The sequence below is a fragment of the Poecilia latipinna genome, unplaced genomic scaffold, assembly GCF_001443285.1.
Source record: "Poecilia latipinna isolate Pla-1442-1.1 unplaced genomic scaffold, P_latipinna-1.0 Scaffold1715, whole genome shotgun sequence".
Lineage (NCBI taxonomy): Eukaryota > Metazoa > Chordata > Actinopteri > Cyprinodontiformes > Poeciliidae > Poecilia > Poecilia latipinna.
This window is the reverse complement of record NW_015114331.1, coordinates 1-17931: the sequence shown is the minus strand read 5'-3', so window position 1 is coordinate 17931 and position 17931 is coordinate 1. Positions and strand designations below refer to the sequence as shown.

At 40.3% G+C, this 17931-nt stretch overlaps 2 protein-coding genes across 3 annotated transcripts in view; one reads left to right on the top strand and one right to left on the bottom strand.

The window, feature by feature from the left end:
- phactr3a (phosphatase and actin regulator 3a) overlaps nucleotides 1–14448 on the top strand; it is a 42732-nt gene extending 28284 nt beyond the window's left edge. Inside the window, exons 2-12 of one of the 2 annotated variants that reach the window (XM_015060441.1) lie at nucleotides 2537–2752; nucleotides 3447–3614; nucleotides 4366–4581; nucleotides 5391–5619; nucleotides 6366–6616; nucleotides 7204–7357; nucleotides 12546–12601; nucleotides 12768–12829; nucleotides 12934–13074; nucleotides 13356–13432; nucleotides 13805–14448. In XM_015060441.1, coding sequence (XP_014915927.1) covers nucleotides 2537–2752; nucleotides 3447–3614; nucleotides 4366–4581; nucleotides 5391–5619; nucleotides 6366–6616; nucleotides 7204–7357; nucleotides 12546–12601; nucleotides 12768–12829; nucleotides 12934–13074; nucleotides 13356–13432; nucleotides 13805–13820 — 1586 coding nt within the window. In that variant the 3' untranslated portion in view covers nucleotides 13821–14448. The remainder of the gene's footprint in view (nucleotides 1–2536; nucleotides 2753–3446; nucleotides 3615–4365; nucleotides 4582–5390; nucleotides 5620–6365; nucleotides 6617–7203; nucleotides 7358–12545; nucleotides 12602–12767; nucleotides 12830–12933; nucleotides 13075–13355; nucleotides 13433–13804) is intronic. The other variant, XM_015060442.1, reaches the window with a different exon arrangement.
- Nucleotides 14167–17865, bottom strand: LOC106964763 (synaptonemal complex protein 2-like). The gene is made up of 6 exons (XM_015060444.1): nucleotides 17687–17865; nucleotides 17295–17394; nucleotides 17120–17178; nucleotides 15631–15709; nucleotides 15309–15365; nucleotides 14167–14945 (listed from the first exon to the last, which is right to left on the bottom strand). The coding sequence occupies exons 1-6, from the start codon at nucleotides 17803–17805 to the stop codon at nucleotides 14889–14891; spliced, it is 471 nt and encodes a 156-aa protein (XP_014915930.1). The 5' UTR covers nucleotides 17806–17865; the 3' UTR covers nucleotides 14167–14888.
- Nucleotides 17866–17931: the final 66 nt, after the last annotated feature.

Sequence of the window (17931 nt, the reverse complement as noted above, 5' to 3'; positions counted from 1 at the left end):
ATTTTCTGCGCCCCCCCCCTATGGATTACAAATGGCTGTCTGGTTGAAACGATGCCTGTGATGGGGGGCGGAGGGGGGTGGCATCGACTTCTTTGGGGGCAAAATGAATGTACGTAGCTGAAAATAGACACCAACATCGGTAGCCTACAAGGTACTTGTTAAGCTTAAGGTTCTGTATTGATATTAGCTAGTCATCTTTTAGCTAACATTACCTGCATCCAACAGCTTTACTCAACTCAGTCGGTTAGTTTGGAGGGAAAAACTGTGAAAAGCTCTTTGCGTTTTGCTGGTTTACTGCCGTGATTCTAACACAAACCTACGTAGCTCCGCCCAGCAGCAGCAGGTCTCCTTCACAGGTGGAAACATGTTGCGTTTAAAGGCGGCTGGGAAAAACAGGTTACAACATGTTAACAACGGATTAAACAGTGTTAAATGCTGATAAAAGTGACAGAAGACACAGATATGGGAAGTGTGGAAGCCTCTACTGTATCAAATTGACATAGGAATAACAGGGAGTTTGGCCATTCTAAGGTAAAAACCCAGCGCATACAGTGTTCATGTTTTTTTTTTTTTTTTTTTTTTTCATCCAGACGGCTTCCCGCGCCCCCCCTGCAATGACACGGCGCCCCCCCTAGGGGGCGCGCCCCACAGTTTGGGAACCTCTGCTGTAGACAGAGCAGAGGGAGAGGCACCATGGATGTGTTTGGGGATCAATGCTGCTGGATTCTTCATGCAGAAGTTTGTTTATTTCGTCGAGTGATATGCAACAGTTTCAATCTGAAAATTTGCCCATTTATTTATTTATTTATTTATTTTTTGATGACTGTGGTGCGTCTTGTCATTGCCGCCCGAATGCTTTTGAGCTGTTCTGTGATTTATTTTTCTTGTGTAATTTGTTTGTGCACAGAGGGATCTGCGAGCGTTTTGTGGGAGCTAATGGGATTTCAGAAATAGAATGAAAAATAACTTAGTGAGAGCAAAACACAAACAGGAGGAGTGCAGCTCGACCGACAGAAATAATGGCTAAATATGATTGGATTTCCAGTGCGAGTAAAACAGAAATAACAAACAGGATGATGGATGAGAAAAAAAGGAAGTGACATATCAGTTATGCTGTTTATAAACTGAGTCACAACTAATAATCTTCAATGCCTGGCAAACATATTCTTCCCTCTTGAACCTTTTCACATTTCATCAAGCGATAACGCTAAACAGTGTGTTTGGTTGGGATTTTACGTTTTATATTGGCGAGTTAATTAAGAGTATTGGTTAATTGTGAAGCTTAAGGAAAATTGTAAATGGTTTTCAGAGGTTTTTATAGGCAGAAACCTGAAAAGTGACGCCTGGATTTTTATTCAGCACCAATTCATAAATAATTTGTAGAATAACCAGATATCTTTGCTCATTCTTTGGAGAATAAACACAAATTCAGTCAGAAAACATGAGGATGGCATGTTCAGGATAGGATCTTATTTTTGACATAAAAAAAACCCCTCCTCCCAGTCACGTATATATTGGCCAAAACGTTACATTTTGTTTCACCCGACAAACATCTCCCACATTATCGGTTCTCCTTACATGACTTGTGGCCACCTGTTAGACGTCTCATGGCTTTCTTTCAGCAGTGACCTACTTTCTGCTGAAGTGCATGAAAGTTCTTCCACTTGAGCTGTGGTCATCTGCAGCTCATCCAGAGTTACCATGACCCTTTTGGTTGCTTCTCCGTGCAATCTCTAGATGCTTCTTTTTTTTGTAAATAACCAAACTCTGCTTTAAACTTCTCCACAACTTCCTCCCTGATCTGTCCGCTTTGCTTCCTCCGACATTAAAATAACCGGTTGCATTGGACATTATTTAGACGTATGGGGGTAAAGGGAGCTGAATTCAAACAGTTTTTAAAGTTTTTGTTGTTGTTGTTGTTGTTGTTAGTTTGTGAAAAGTTTACTTATCCACTCCTTTGTGTAAATGTGTATTTAAAATAACTAAATTCTTATAAAACGCACTAATGTTCATCAAGACAAAACATGAAAACGTCTGAAGGATGTGAATGCGCCTTAAACTGAAAGGTTGATATCAGACACTAAAGTAATCATTCTCTCTCATGCGGCCCGACGGCCGGAGCACTTGTTGGATAATGCGTCCCTCGCGCGGCAGCCTGTGTCACAGCGGTGATGTATTCGGCGAAAAATTTAGAATGGGAGAGATATTTATTTTGATCGATGACGTATGGCTCAGTGGGAGGGAAATAACAGCCGTAGGATAGTGTGCTATGATTGAATTAGTCTTTCTAATTTAATCTGTTCACAGCACTTGGACTCCATCATGGTTTATTCAGTGAGGTGAGCATACTAATTGGGCTCCTGTTTTTTTTTCTCTCTCTCTCTCTCTCTCTCTCTCTCTCTCTCTCTCTCTCTCTTTATTGTTCCTCTTTCTTTTGGACATTTTAACCTCATCCTGTCAACTCTGAATCTACATCCCCCCCTTTGCCTCCTAACTACATATTTCCTAAAACAAACAAACAAACAAAAAAAAAAAGAACATCTCTTCCCTTCTTTGGGCCTCCTCTCTGCCTCTTCTGTTGCTGCAGTTGAACTTGTGGACCAGCAGAGGGTGCTGCGAACAGGCTGCCTGGTATCGGGGGTTCACACTCCACCCATCCGACGTAACAGCAAGCTGGCCACCCTGGGGCGAATTTTCAAGCCCTGGAAGTGGAGGAAAAAGAAAAATGAGAAACTCAAACAGAGCTCCACAGGTACGGTGGAAAGCCTGAGATCCATCCGTCCATCCGTCCTCTCTGAGGCTCATCGTGCGACCACATTAGTCCTAATCCTTTTGTAATGAATTAGGTTAGGAAAGCCTAATGAAAGGATGTGGCAATTTAGGATTGAGCCGTTTGAATTAATTTAGTCCATGTCAATTTCACATCATGCCTGTGAAGATCGCCGTGGATTAATGCTGCAGTAAAGACCCACAGGTGTTCTGAGTGTGGAAGTAAAAATAGAAAAAAGTAAACCAAATACTGAAGACTTACCTTGTGCTGTTTAAATTGAGGTGTTTTTTTAAAGGACTAAATGCAAAAATTGTAAATCAAAAGTTGGCATGGGAGCTTAGCTACATTAAAACACAACAGCAAATGGATTTATTAAAATTCAGTATCCCTTGTTGGTCTTTTTTTGTCCGTCATATTGACGGACAAAATATTTCATTAAATATTTCATTAAAAACAAATACAGTTACCCTATATGTTCCTTTTACAGATTTCGTATACCTTTTTGTAACACTAATTTCACCAGTTAAATGAGACAAATCCAATTTAAAGGGGCTTCAGTAAATGTGTAATAATAAACTGTGTGTTTTGCTTTGAACACCAAAAAATCCGAGTCGTGTTTCAGCTGCGATTACTGACTCCAATCAAATGATTTTTTTTTTTTCTTCTTCTTGAAAAGATGTAGCATTATGCAGCGGTGTCCTGTGCCATGATCCCAGCTCTCCCACCCAAGGTTGCTGCTCAGATGGGACGGTCTTACTCGGTGGGTTTGGGGGACCTTTGAATCCAAACCTCACAGTCAGCAGCGTGGAGTACCTCGGTCCTGACGAGGAGCTTCCCTCTTCAGGTATATTTGTTGCGTAAAATGGACATGAATCATAAAAGCAATACTTTTGTTTTTTGTTTTTTTGAAACAGAGATGTGTGATTTCTGCATTTTTGTCTGAGAGTAATTTATAAAGTAGTTTAAAAAGTGGGTTTTGTTGCCATGATGCCTGCAAAATAACTTATAGACGCTGAATAAGTGAAGGTTTTTAACTAGTTTCAGACATTTGCCTTTTTAATTTTTACCTCACGAGCCAGTATTCTTCTTTCACCAATAGAGGGCAGCAAAGACAACTAAATGTTAGGTTCAATCTGTCTTACGCTGTCCAGATAGTTATTTGTACAAATTGCACAAGGAATGAGTGAGTGAGTGCGTTTTGCATATGGCTCTCCTCCTATCTCCTGCATCAAACACGGTGGTGTTTTTATATGGATAATGTGGCTCACTGCCCCAGGCAACATGGCCCAGAGGAAGCCACAAGCGCAACAAAGTCATCTGTCAGATGCCAAAGGAGTTTTGTATTGTTTATTTGCAGGTCCAGTTATTAAAGCTGAATTTGGTGTTTGTTTTAAAGCTTCTAACTCTATGCTGCATTGAGGAGATATTTGAGTTTTTAAAAGTTGGTCTGCAATTTGATCATCTGAAATCTTTAGTCTGAACTATAGCTGGATTCTCCAAACTGCATTCATTTGTCCTTTGTTATGCGAACTGTTACATCGCTGTAAAGTGACTCTTTATGAACTTTTTTTTTTTTTTTTTAAATTGTGCTGCAGTGGCTGCTCCTCTCCAAGACTGCGACCGGGTGGAGGAGAATGTAGCAACGTCAGAGGAGAATGCAGAGGAAGAGTCACGCCCAGCGGGGGACCTCCCCGAGGGGCTGCAGGACACGGGAGAGCACATGGAAGAGCGATCGGAAGAGGAAATCGCTCTGGGAACGTCGCCACCACAAGTACCTCCTAAACTTTTGCCCCAGCTGAGTTCTGGAGACGGTGAGAATAGTTCTGAAACGATACGAGTTAGGAGGGAACAGAAAAAAAGACCTTAAAGCTCATAGTGGAACAATATTACCGACACACACAGGGGGGAAACATGTTAGTTGTTTGAGTCCTAACTTCATCCCTTCCCTTCTGCTGTGTCACTTCCTCATCTTTCACCCCCCACCCCATCATTATGATCTTTTTCTGGTCATTTCAATGTTATTGTTTATATAATTTCTCTACGTTTTTCTCATTTCAACCTTTCCTCATAATGTTGACTTTAATCTGAAAACAACTCCACCTTGTTTTTTGTTTTGTTTTGTTTTTTTGTTAATTGCAAGTGACTCTACTCTAATTCTCAAGTGAAGGTTGTTACTGATGCTTGTTAAAAATGAAAACAAAAAGAAAAGAAAGACTGAATTTTGATTTTAAAAGCTGAATAATCCTAAATAATGAAAAATAAAATATGACAATATGGCATTACTGAACAGAATGGGGTGAATGTGGAAGTCAATGTAAGCCTCCCTCTGTACAGATTGAAAGCTGTCCAGTGTGTTTACAGTTATTGTCCTAGTGAAGTTATTTCTGAAAGACCCGTAATTTTACTTCTATTACAATACCAGGCGAATTAGCATCTAACCAAAAAGCTGTAAACTCGGCATGAAGCTGGTATAGTTTGATGCATAGACCTGTTAACTAAACATGTAAAGTTACCTTAAGATACTGAAAGCTGAATCCTAAATATGTACACAAATACAGCTAGTTCAGAAAAAATAAGAGAGATTTGCATGATTATTAACATTAATTTATGTGCCTTTTAGATTCAGGACCTGTGTCGCTCCCTACTCACCTGCCCAACTCCTACCTCCCCAAAGAGCCTCTGCCCAGGGCCACAGAAAGCCTGACATCGATGACCCTGCCACTACGGGGGCCCCTGGCAAACCCTTCGGGATCCCCACACCTGGGTAATATGATCCACCCTCCCATGCCTCCCAGCTGCATTATGGAGGAGCTGCAGAGGGCTTTTGCTTCCAAGAATCGACAGGAGAGGTTAGTTTTCAATTTATGGATATTCCATATTATGATTTATTTAGTCGTTACTGTGCCCTGCGACAGACTGGCGACCTGTCCAGGGTGTACCCCGCCTCTCGCCCGGAACGTTAGCTGGAGATAGGCACCAGCACCCCTCCCGACCCCACTGAGGGACAAGGGTGTTCAGAAAATGGATGGATGGATAGTCGTTACTGTTTTTTTTTTTTTTTATATTTTTTGTTTAAAAAAAGAACATAAATAAGATAGAATTGGTCCCTGATGGAAGAATGACCTTCTAGATTCATGTTCGTCCCAAAAAATTAAAAAAATATATATTTTCATAAAATATTCTTCTAGTATAGATTTCCCCCCAATCCGTAAAACCTACTATCCAGTCGGCTGCTGATTGCTAATTTATGAGACGCGTTTTAATCGTGACACTGCCTACTTTAGAAGCAGGAGGCAAAAATAAATAATTTCACAATATCAATTCTTAATGTTAAAGCTTTTAAAACTGCATCCAGGCCCCGCTAGGATGTCAAAGTAACAAAAGTTTCGACCCAAATCCCCTCTGTGTCCAGACACAGACTGGTGAAGCGATGTTTTCTTTTGGCTTCCACAAGCCTCTTGCAGTAGTTTGCTGGAATTTTGACCCATGAGCCACTCTCACTTATTGTCAGTGTTTTTCCGATCAGTTCAGTTGTATCTATATCTCTTTCGCTGTTCACAATAAAAAACCATCTGTCCTTTCGTGTTTTCCTCAGTGTCCACGACGGGTGTGAGCAGGGCTCGCCCCCAAGGCTATGGTGCTCCGACGGACGGCTGTCTCGCTCCTGCAGCTCTGACAACCAACACATGTCGTCTTTAACCGGCGGCTGCATAGGAGCCGGAGGGTCTGACTGGCCCAAGAAGGAAGCGGAGGAGAATAAGGAGAACGTACGGCTGGACCAGTGCTTCTCCAAGACCTCAGGCCTCCCCTTCGACCTAGACAGCTGGAACGAGTCCGTCATCTCTGGTGGGTCTCACACAGCCGTAGTGGGTTGCTGAAAGTGTAACCCCCAACCGTGCAGGCACTTGTGTGTTGGAGAATTCAACGTTTTTCTTTTTGAGGGTTTCATGTTTTTTAGGACATTATTTGAGTTTCGAGCATCACAATCCCATACGTCTTACTTTTTCCAGGCTTATTTTCAGAGACAGTATTCGTCTATATTATAATAATGTTGCTCACTCCACACACCACAAAAACCGTGGAGCATTTACTTCTACATTGATGATATTAGAGGAGAAAATAGAAGAACTTTAGTGAAGACTAAGAGTTCTCCCCCGCCCCCACATTAAATATACAGAAAATCTAATTAGGTAACACACACCATTATTTCATCGATAGTCAATAAAAAAAAAAAAAAAGCAATTAGGTCATGTTATAACGTTTGCTTCAATTTGATCTTTTCTTTCAGTTCTAATTTTATATTGTGGTATTTAATCTAGAAGTATTTACTGCATCCTGTGTCTAGATGCCATGGTGTTCTGCATTGTTGCATTGGTTTCTAGTTAAGCCTGTGTCTCGGCATGGCGGTGCAATGGACATGTATGGTGTTGCAGGTACACTTCCTCGCAGGCTAAGGAAGGAGCTGCTGGCCGTCAAGCTACGAAACAGGCCGAGCAAGCAGGAGCTGGAGGACAAGAATATCTTTCCGGCACGGAGTGATCAGGAGCGACAGGAAATCCGTCAGCAGATAGAGATGAAACTTGCCAAGTAAGAAGTAGAAGCTTTGCGATGCTCCTAACTATGGAGCTGTGAAACACGTGTTCTCCCTCCTGCAGATTAGGTCTGGTTTGGATTTTTTATTTTTATTTATTTTTTTTTGTCACACAGTTCAGATCATCAAACAAATTTTTAGCTTCACAAAAGAAGCCAGAACAACAAAGGTAAAAGAGGCAAAAACAACAAAAACCAATCCATGCGAGTGCGCAATCGTCAAGAGGAATACACAGGCAGAAACACATATCGATGATCGTCCAAATATTTGGAAATTATTCTGGGGACTAGTGTGACAATAGTGAGCCTGTTAGAAGGTTTGGTTCTGTTACATCTGGTGTAAAACCAACATCTGTGTGACTGTCCGAAGCTTTGCTGTAACGTTGTTGCCATGAATTCTGCTCTCTGCTAAAACAAGAGACTTGATATTTCTCTACAGGGATTTCATATATAACACTTTATGGCAATTGGTGCTTCCAAATGTGGCACAACATGTAGTGGGCATAGGGAGCAAGTATCTTTGGATAGCTATTTCCCTTAATAAATGAAATAATTGTTTCAAAACTGCATTATCTCTGCCTGACATCGAAATGTGTTTGATAAAAGTTTCAACTGTGACAGAAAAACCAAAATGGAAGCAATGTAGGGGAAATGACAAATGTTGCACAAAACGTCTAGACTAAGCACATCTTGAAGTTATCTGAAAATGACTTCTATGTAGTTGATGATGCAAGAAAGTTATAAAAATGCTGAAAACTTTGCTTATGCATAATTGCATAAATCATCTACCATTTAAAGTGTAGTTAAAATAAATAATTGGGATCTTCCAACTGTTTTTTCTTTTTTTTTTTTTTTTACCAAAGTGTTGTATCGTGCACAACCTGCCCTAAAATGAATGTTTTGTTGTATCTGCGGTACAGTTAAGTTACCTACCAACCCATAACAAGTCTAACTAAAGCTGAAAATATTCACTGCACAGGAAGTGGGGCGTCTGTCGTAGGCAATCTTCCAAATAGATGACTATCACACGTTTTTCATTACTAGAAATTCACACATGTACCGTCATTTCTTGAAACTTTCACATTACAATCAGTCTTTCTGCTGATTATTTTGGGGGCAACAAGTGCGGCAAACTCGTTCCAGGAAACGTTTCCTCCGTGAAGCTTCATTGATGTGTACGTACATTTTGTCCCTCTTTGTAAAGACATAGGTGGAATTTTCCCCCCCCCCCCCCCCCGCCCTCCCAATGCAACTGAGCCGGATAATTTTCACAGACTGACAGCAGTTATCTCATGATTGGATATATCACCACACTCAGGCTCTTTAACACCGGCGCTTCAAACCGAGACACACAAGAGCGTTATATAACGCGCTGTGAAATCATTCGCAGCCAAGCACAAAGTGCCACCCACACTTCAGAGAACAATGTCCAACGGGTGTCTAATAGGCAACTAATAACATGGCCTCTTACTCTTTTTCTTAGAAGCACTGGAAGAAACGCCTTTCTGGTCATTTAAAAAGAAGACATGATTTGAAGTGTGCAGTGCAGTGTTATAAAAACAAGTCGGATAAATCTGCGAGAAAGCAGCACAAAAGGCTATGTGTTGCTAATATAAGGAGCTATTACTGCCAAGTGTCATAATACACTGATACACTCCTTTTGTTTCATAAAAGAAATGCTTCTTTAAGACTTTTACAGAGTGATATGCTTTGAATTTGAAAAATTAACCTAAACAAGACTTCCAAATAACTTAACTTACCTTGTACTGTAAGTATGTAACTTTTTTCAGTTCTGGTTTAATACTCGAGTGCCTTTACATCTTGGCTACTTCTCAAATATTGAAGTGTAGCATTAGACCTAATGTGGCAAATATGGACATAATTTAACGATTTATATTCATTTTTGTCAGACCAAGAAGTCTAAACTCAAGGAGCTTTGAATAATACAGCTTTCTAATTCCACGTTGCTGCAAAGAAAAACTGTGGAGGATAACCTTTTCTAATTATAGCTCAGATTGGTTAACTGAAGGAGGAAAAAAACTCCCTGAGGCAGTCGTGAGAAACAAAAGAACACACTAAGCACCAATACATTTCTGCACGGCTCCAACCTCTAATTGTCTTCTTTGCCTTTGAGCTTTTGTGTGTTGCTGCAGAACAGATGATGGATGATAACACACCGTCTCTCCGTCGGTGTCAGTGATCGACGACCTTTCTATCTTTAGCTCCAGAGCTAGCATCAGCTCTGCAGCCACACTGCCATGTTGTTTCTAATCTTAGCTCCTGCTACAGTTCAATAATGCATTCCACCTTCGTGCACTGCTGCCTCCTCACAAATGTCGGGGAGTTATATCAGCAGAAATAATACCGGCGTGGGAGGAGGCAGGGCACCCTGCTACAGTACTACGAGAAAGAAGAAAGCTGAAAAAGGCACATTTTATGTTCTTGGTGCAGTTGGCAGCCTAAATTAACGACCAAACAACCGCCCACATGCAGTTTTTTTCCACTCAGTTGGTTGGATATTTAACACCTCTCTCGACTGGGGCACTTATTGATTACTTTCGCACCTCACTTAAAAGGGGAATACATCAAAAAAATGGAAACTCTAAAAGATTTTGGTGTTTTCTCTGCGTCTCGTAGAAAAATCTCTAACTTTCACTCTATAACCTGCGATGCAATCAGTGTGTCAGTTTAAACAAAACACGTGACAAAATTACCTGAGGTTTAAAAATAGTTTACTGTACCTCGAGTCAAATTTAATTAGCTGCTAAGCTGATTAAATTTAGCAACTCCGTTAGCACATTTATCTTTCCTGCCGAGGCAGAAAAAAGAAAACAGCAGCATGTTTCCAAAAATAGCTGCAGATTGTCATTTAAAGCACACGCAGCTTGGAGTGCGGTGGTGAAATCTCTCCCCCCCTCCCTCCCTGTGTTACTAGGGAGAAATGAGGACTTCTGCAGGAAAACTCCATTGTCTTCAAGATACTGTTGCTAAGCAACCCAGCGACCGGGTCAATACAGTGGATGCTCATAAGCGCTGGGGCTTCACTAGTGATTTTCCGTTTGTTGTACGTTTGGAATGTAACAGCATTCGAGGCGCTTCGCCGTGGTTTTTCTCTTCGTTTGTCAGTGAGGGGAACAAAAGAATCGTGAGCTGTAAATCATTCCCACCTGATGAGATCTTTTGATAGCAATGAAATCCAACTGATCTAATCAAAGGGGAAGCTGTAGACGAGGGAGGATAGCAATGAGTGCTCCTCCTTTTATCAGGTTTTAGGAACAAAATGGAATTCCTGCTTGAGATTTCGAAAGCGTTCTACAAACACTTGTGATTGTTGTGTTCCTGTTCTAATCACAGGAACACAGGGCATGAAGGCTGAACAAAACCTTGTACCATGTAAAGATATGTAAAGATCTCTACATGCTTATTAATTACTGAAGACATAACAGTCGACTTTCTGTTTAGCACTGAGAAGAAACTGTTCTTGGGAGAAGGGGAAGATATCAGACATCTTGCTCGGTTAATTTAAAAAAAGATGAAAATTGTATTCCAAGTTGTAGTTGAATGCCGGTCATTTTGCCCCATCCTCATGTACAAACTGGGGCCATCTACTGTGGAACATACCCATCAGGCATTAATACCCAACCTGGGAGATGTTTTCAAAATTGATGATTTTCAAAGCCAACGTTTTTTTAAGAGGTCATGATCTGTCACATTTTGGTGGATTCAACATGGCAAAATGGTAATTAGAATCAAAATGGTTGGAAATAGAGGGCAATACAAACTTTATCAAAAAAATAATTTGCAAATACTGTGAGATATTAGCAAGACTTGAGAGGGGAATATGAATTTTGAGGGGAAACATGAGAGAAGCTGGTCAGCAATTCAAAGAAAATTCGATTTACAATAAATAACCATATAAATATGCTTAATGATAATTGAGATGGCTAAAAACAATTTTGGCATGCCATGTTTTTAATAAAATGTTTAAATATGTTATAATTGTACACAGTTTTACTGTCTTCTAAGAGACGGGTGTCTTATTTACTGTCAGAGACAATGTTGGTGGTTTAATAAAAATACTTATAATCCATATCTACCAGGGTATGAATAATTTGGGTTTTTCTTTTAAGTCCCACTGAAGGCAGCCAAAGTACTACCAGAACATGCGCCACAGATTGAGAACCATGGAGACAAGATTAAGTCCTCATCTGCAGTATATGCAGACACAGATAAAAAACGACTGTTACTTTTGCGTATGCATCATGGGCGTCCAGGTTTTAGTTCATGTGACCTAACTTTGATGTTTCAGAGAACCAAACTATAAGAGTCCAGTGTTTGCCAGGGTGAGGGGATGAAGAGAGTCCTGTTGTGTAGAGGCATTCAAACTCTCTTTGTGGTTTTCACCTCTGGAGGTCTGCTGGGGTATAACCCACAGGCTGTCTGATGTTGACCTCTTTAAGATGCTCACATATATAATTCATACAAAGCCAACTCACAGACACATAGCTGAACCTTTTGATTGCTTTGATGGCGAAGGGACAACTGGAAACTAAACTTCCAGGACAACAAGTGGTTAAAGCTGCTGTATTATTTTATTTATTTATTTACAAAACAAATATTTTTATATGTTTTTAAAATAAATAACTTTCGACACATATTTAAATAAACCGACGCTACTGTTAGAGTACTACGCTGGTGCGAGTTTACTCCCTCCTGCTCGAGCGTAAAAGCGGGGGAAGCCTTAGTGGGCGGAGCTTCCAACACATTATGCATGCAGTAACCAGGGAGACTGGCGGAGTCGCGCCCCGTCCCAGCCCCATCACGACCCGCTTCAAAAAGCGCTTGTGGCTGATAGTAGAGAGAGGAGTGCCTGCGCCGCCGAGACAGAGTGGAGTTTTCCCGCCGCAGAGATGCTGCTCGCCGAAATATAAAACTTGCTTGAGGAAATTCTCTGTACGGAGATAAATCGGCGCCGTTCATCACTCTTCCAAATGTGGGGAGCCCCTCTGCCCAAGCAGCACAGCCGCGGTTTGGATGGGAGATGGAAACATAGGGGATTCCTCTCGAGAACGCGCGTCGTGAAGAAACTGCAACCTGTTTAATACGAACAGAGGGGAAGGAGGAAAGGGGCTGGAGGAGATTTGGTCAACATGGTTCAAAACGTGGTTCTGGTGTTTCTCCGCAGGAGGTTGAGCCAGAGACCGAATGTGGAGGAGCTGGAGAGTCGAAACATTTTAAAACGTGAGTCTCACCGTATTTGTTGTGGTATTTATGACTCAAGGTGTTGGAAATTAAGGAAATAAGCACACTTTATTTACAAGTATTAATTTACATGATTTTCTTTTTGCATTGAGAGCAAAATGTAAAGCTTTTTCGAATGTTTTTTTTAATTATTATTATTTTTCAGAAAGAAACGATCAAACGGAGCAGGAGGAGAGGAGGGAGATAAAACAGCGACTAAACAGAAAGGTACAACACTTTTGGTTAATTTATATATAACCGACAACATGCATAACCTTTTTATTGGGTTAAATTAATTTGACCTTTTTTTGTGTGTGGGTGGGCTTTCTCAGCTCAATCAGCGGCCAACAGTTGATGAGCTGCGGGAGAGAAAGATCCTGATCCGCTTCAGTGACTACGTGGAGGTGGCCAAAGCTCAGGACTATGACAGGAGAGCAGACAAGCCCTGGACTCGTCTCTCAGCGGCGGACAAGGTGAGTGTTTGTCAAGACAAGTGACCTTCAGGATGTACAAAAGAAATAAATAAATCAATATTTAGGTCAGGCATTACGAAATTCCCCCAAATTCCGTGACTATCACTGAGGACTACCAGCATGTTCATGTCGCTGTTATCAGCTTATCTCACAGAATCCCCCGCCCTTTTAAATGATTTATCCTGATTATATCTTTCTCCTGCTGTTCACTGATGCTCACTGGCTCAGGATGCTTTTTAGGGGATTCACTGATAATGGTCTTTTTTGCCTTTTCCCCACAGGCTGCAATCCGGAAAGAGCTGAACGAGTTCAAGAGCACAGAGATGGAAGTGCACGCCTCAAGCAAACACCTAACTAGGTTAGTATTCTGAGCCGCCTGCGTGTTAGTGTGTTTGGTAATGCATGCATGCTCTATTCTGGGCAGCAGCAGTCTATATTTAGCTCACCGTGCTCCTTACATAGAGCAGGAGACTCTATAGATAGATGGGAGTGCGTCTAAACTGGGGAGGGGAGGTTGTCCCCTGGAGAGCTAAGAGTATCAGAGAGCCAATAATGAAATGGTACAATGTCCTTGGCTGTGCTGGTCTACAAATGAAGGATCTGTGGGTTGTACCAGTGACCCAGAGAGTTTAAAAATAGCTCCTGGTTAATGGCTACACAGCCAGAATTGATGACAAAGGTACCCTCTCCCATCCTCTGCACTAACACACAGCATGTCTACCTTTTGCAGGTTCCACCGGCCGTGAAAGACTGAAGAGTTTCTTCTGTGAAGAAATGCTGAGCGTAGAAATTTCCTTAAGCTGCCTGTCGCCAGCTCAGTGGTGACACATCGAAGAGCCTGAAGCCTTTTTTTTTTTATTGTCTTCAGCGTGTCTTTAGCTTTCTTCCGACACCCCTCATATTTATCAGTATGAAGAAACGGGTGTGGGAGAAACAACGGAGGGATGTTTGCCGGCATTGCGTCCCGGAGACCACTGGGTGCGACGTGGAAGCAGGCAGGTGGAAGAGACTTCGGTGGAAACCCTCTTACTCTCAGGATGAGAGCAGAGGGAGGGGAAAAAAACAAACAAAAAAAAAACAATCCTGTCGTTCTTTTTTGTACTAATTCAAGGACTACTTTGACAAATCGGTGTGAATCCATGTAGTGGGAAGAAGTAGTGCATGTGACCACCTTTTCTTAACTGATGAATAATGTGTCACTTGGACTGTGTACAGACTGTGAAGTCGGGTGAGAATGCGTCGGGGAGGAATTTGATATTGACTGTACATACAGTATGTCAATCAGAACGGGACTGATAGTGTCTTCACTGAAAAGAGAAATACCTTTGTAAGCACTACTTCAAAACTGTCTTCAAAATACATGTTTTTTAAGAACGGGCAGTGTATTAATTTCTCAAACGATTTTATTTCCAATTAAGAATGGCTTTAACAAGAGGTTTAAAAACAATTAAATACATTTAGGATTATGTTTTTTATTACTTAAACATCTTTCACTAAAACATAAATACAGTGTTTTAAAAATATTAAAGCCATGCAGAGGCTAATGCCCTGTTTGCACCAACACCAAGGGGACTTTCTTTAGCTCTCACTGGATAGTAAAGAACATTCTTCTGAAATTTAGAAACATCTCTAACGAAACACAATGCATATTAGGAACAAGTCCAGCTCTCAAACAACTGGATGCATCCACACAAAACAAAAGAATCTGGAGTAAAAACATTGCATACTAGCACAGTAGAAACAACATCACATGTTGACAATCACATCGGTTCACAGTGTAGGGTAACCTTTGGTCACCTCCAAACCTGGATCCATCAGGGGAAAAACAAAGCATGTAGTCCTCTCTTCACACTCTGGATCTCTCCCTCGTGCTATGAGCAGCGCACAAGCGTCGGAAAAGATCATTGAGAACATGATAAATCATCTCAGACGATACTGTGTACAACACTGGATGTTAAAGTGGATATTCAGAGTCCACACATCCTTTCTAACATTTTTTGCTTTTCATTTGATTTGGACAGAATAAATGTCACACTAAAGGTGCGGAGAAAAAAACACAAAAAACGGTCTGGAATTATCCATCCTGCTCCGTGACAAAAACCTGGTGTTTAACGCAGGTGTGTGGAGTTTTTCCATTTAACTGAATGAACATGTTCTCAGAGGCAGAGCGAAAAGTAAAACATTGAAAGCCAGATTTTTAGGCTGAGGCGTCACCTGTGTTGGTGTCAACTCACCATTTCACTGAGAAGCCTGTCCTGAATCGACTTCATGTCTTTTTTTATCAGGCACATCTGAAAGCAGCAGCCAGTATAAAAAAATTTTATGGATATGAGACACAATTTGGTCTGTGAGTGAATTTATGGCATGAAGAGAAAAGAGTAAAAGTTTCTGGTACTAAAACTGATGGTTAAACAGAGATTACAGTCCTTGACAGGAAGAGGCTGAAGTGGTCTACTCTGATTTATAACTAAAGTTTCTCCTCTTGGGACTTGCACAATTATTACCAGAGAAGAAACACAATAAATCATACAATTTATACGTATGTGAAAGTCATACCTCTGATTTGAACACCCCGTCTTCATAATCCCAGTTGTGACCAGTGATACTTTGTAAGGTTTTCTTCAGTGTATCAGTTCTGGAAAGAAAATGCATACAAACAAAAACAAAAAAAAAGAATGGAAAAGACTGTTTGTGAAGATAAAAAAAAAAAAATGCAAATAACACATTTTTAATGGCAAAAATTATGGGTCGGTTGACAGAATGACTTCAAATTCAAAATTATGTATAGAAGTGAATACTTTTTAAATTGAGTAATTTATTTAAATGGGCATAATAATAAGGTCACCACACGTTTTATCAGGATTTGATGACAATTAACACACAAGCTAACAATCTCACACAACACGGCATCAAGATGGATAACTAGTTTAAATCATTAAAAACTTGAGTGCAATTCAATAATGATAACATGGTCAAATGCAATCTGTTTCCAGGTGGTGTCTAATTTTATGTGTCCAAGGAAAATACACATTTGAAATAATTATTGATCACAGAGATCCATAAATAATTGGTGAGGGTAGGGGAAAAATAATAAAAATTCATTTTCCTGTCTTTTCACTAACTGTGTCAAAACTACAAACTCCCAACCTTTTGGTCAATAGATTATTTTAAAAAAATCAATCAAAGTAAGAAGTGTCTGTCTTGACACAATCTTTTAATTTCTTAATTTTTTGCTGTATTTTTTTTAAATGTTAAATTCCTCAGAAAAAAAGTCCTTTTTGCTCAAAATCGAATTGGCAGGAGAGATAATAATAAAAAAAAAAAAAAAAACTGGACATAGGTATCTATCAGAAAAAAAGCCAGACCAATCATGATTATATAATAGAGACAAACACCTTTCTCTCATATATTATAGCAATTTGTTTTTTAATATTAAATGCATATGACTGCTATCAGCTGGCATGCTAGCAGTGTTTTTAAGGCCTATGATGTAAACATTGGGAGAACAGTGACATTGTAGCAGAAAGCACAGTGATGTGCATAAGGACACGTTGCCACACATCATAACAAAAACTTCAGAATCAAGTGTTAATTGACAAATTAGGGCACAAAAAGGACATTTCTTGGATAATAGAGTGTGCTGGTTACAGCCTGGGAAGCATAAGGCTTATAAGCCATGGTGATAAATCTGGGTGCCGGCTGGATAACAGTCAGGCGCTGAACACAGGCAAATCATCTGTAAAACCCCTATTAGTTATAGCAGTGGAAACATCTCTTCAAAAATAGCTTGTGCTGGAGGGAGACATATTTAGTTTCTGATGATAGCCCAGAGGGGGGAAATGACTTTCCAGTCAACCCCTTTAATCCTTGTTCTACTGAATAAACAAGTGTGTTGTTCAACGTTTTACAGGGTATTTTAGTCCAAGCTTGAGGAAAAAGACAACAACAACAACAACAAAAATCAATCAATGATCAGAAGAGTGTAGCTGAAGAACAATATGACTCTTTCAGCATCTACAGAGAAACACGTAAGTCTTTAATTCACCTCTTGGTTTCCTGCTTCTGGTAACCATGGAAAGTCATCATCTGTTTTTTCCAGAATATCTGCAAGAAAGAAGGGTCCAAATGATGGCTGTCATCTGTTTAAAATGAGCAATGTTAAAGTCGTTACGTTAGTTTTATGATCAAGTTTCAGGTGAAAACAAGCTTAAGTGACCCACGGTGATGTCTTTCTCCATGTTTTGCAGCATGTTGTTGTCCAGCTCCATCTTCTTGATCTCCTCCAAAAGGACCTTTTGAATTTGTTCAACTCTCTGAGCTCTGTGCAGAGCAGAAAACAAACAATAAAACAAACAAAAAAAATACATCTAAGAAGAAAAGCCTGCAGAGTTTTATCCCACAAAGCAGGAACGTTGAGGATTTGGAGCCTATAGCAGCATGCGAATATTCAATAACTGGACATTTAGAGCACTGATAAAACAAAAGCCAGACAACCATCTATGTTTTTCTTTATTAAATAGTACTGAAGGTCAAATCATTTTCAAGTCAGTTTGTGCATTTAACAAAAAGGTTAGAAATACATTAGAAAACCATAAAATCCCCCAGGACAGACCTTTTTTTGTTAAGTTGGATACCAATAGAGGAGATGTGTTGCTGGAAAGTTTTGGAAGATTGTTTGTTGTAGATTTCCATAATCTTGCAACGGTCCTGAAAACATTTATCACACGACATACAGTTGATCAAGACAAGTCAGAGAAGAGTCCATTCTTAAAGGTAGTCACTGCTTTCTAAAATAAACTCAGTTAATTGAAGACTTATAAGAATATTCATGGCTTCAGAAAGGGTCTGGGCATAAAA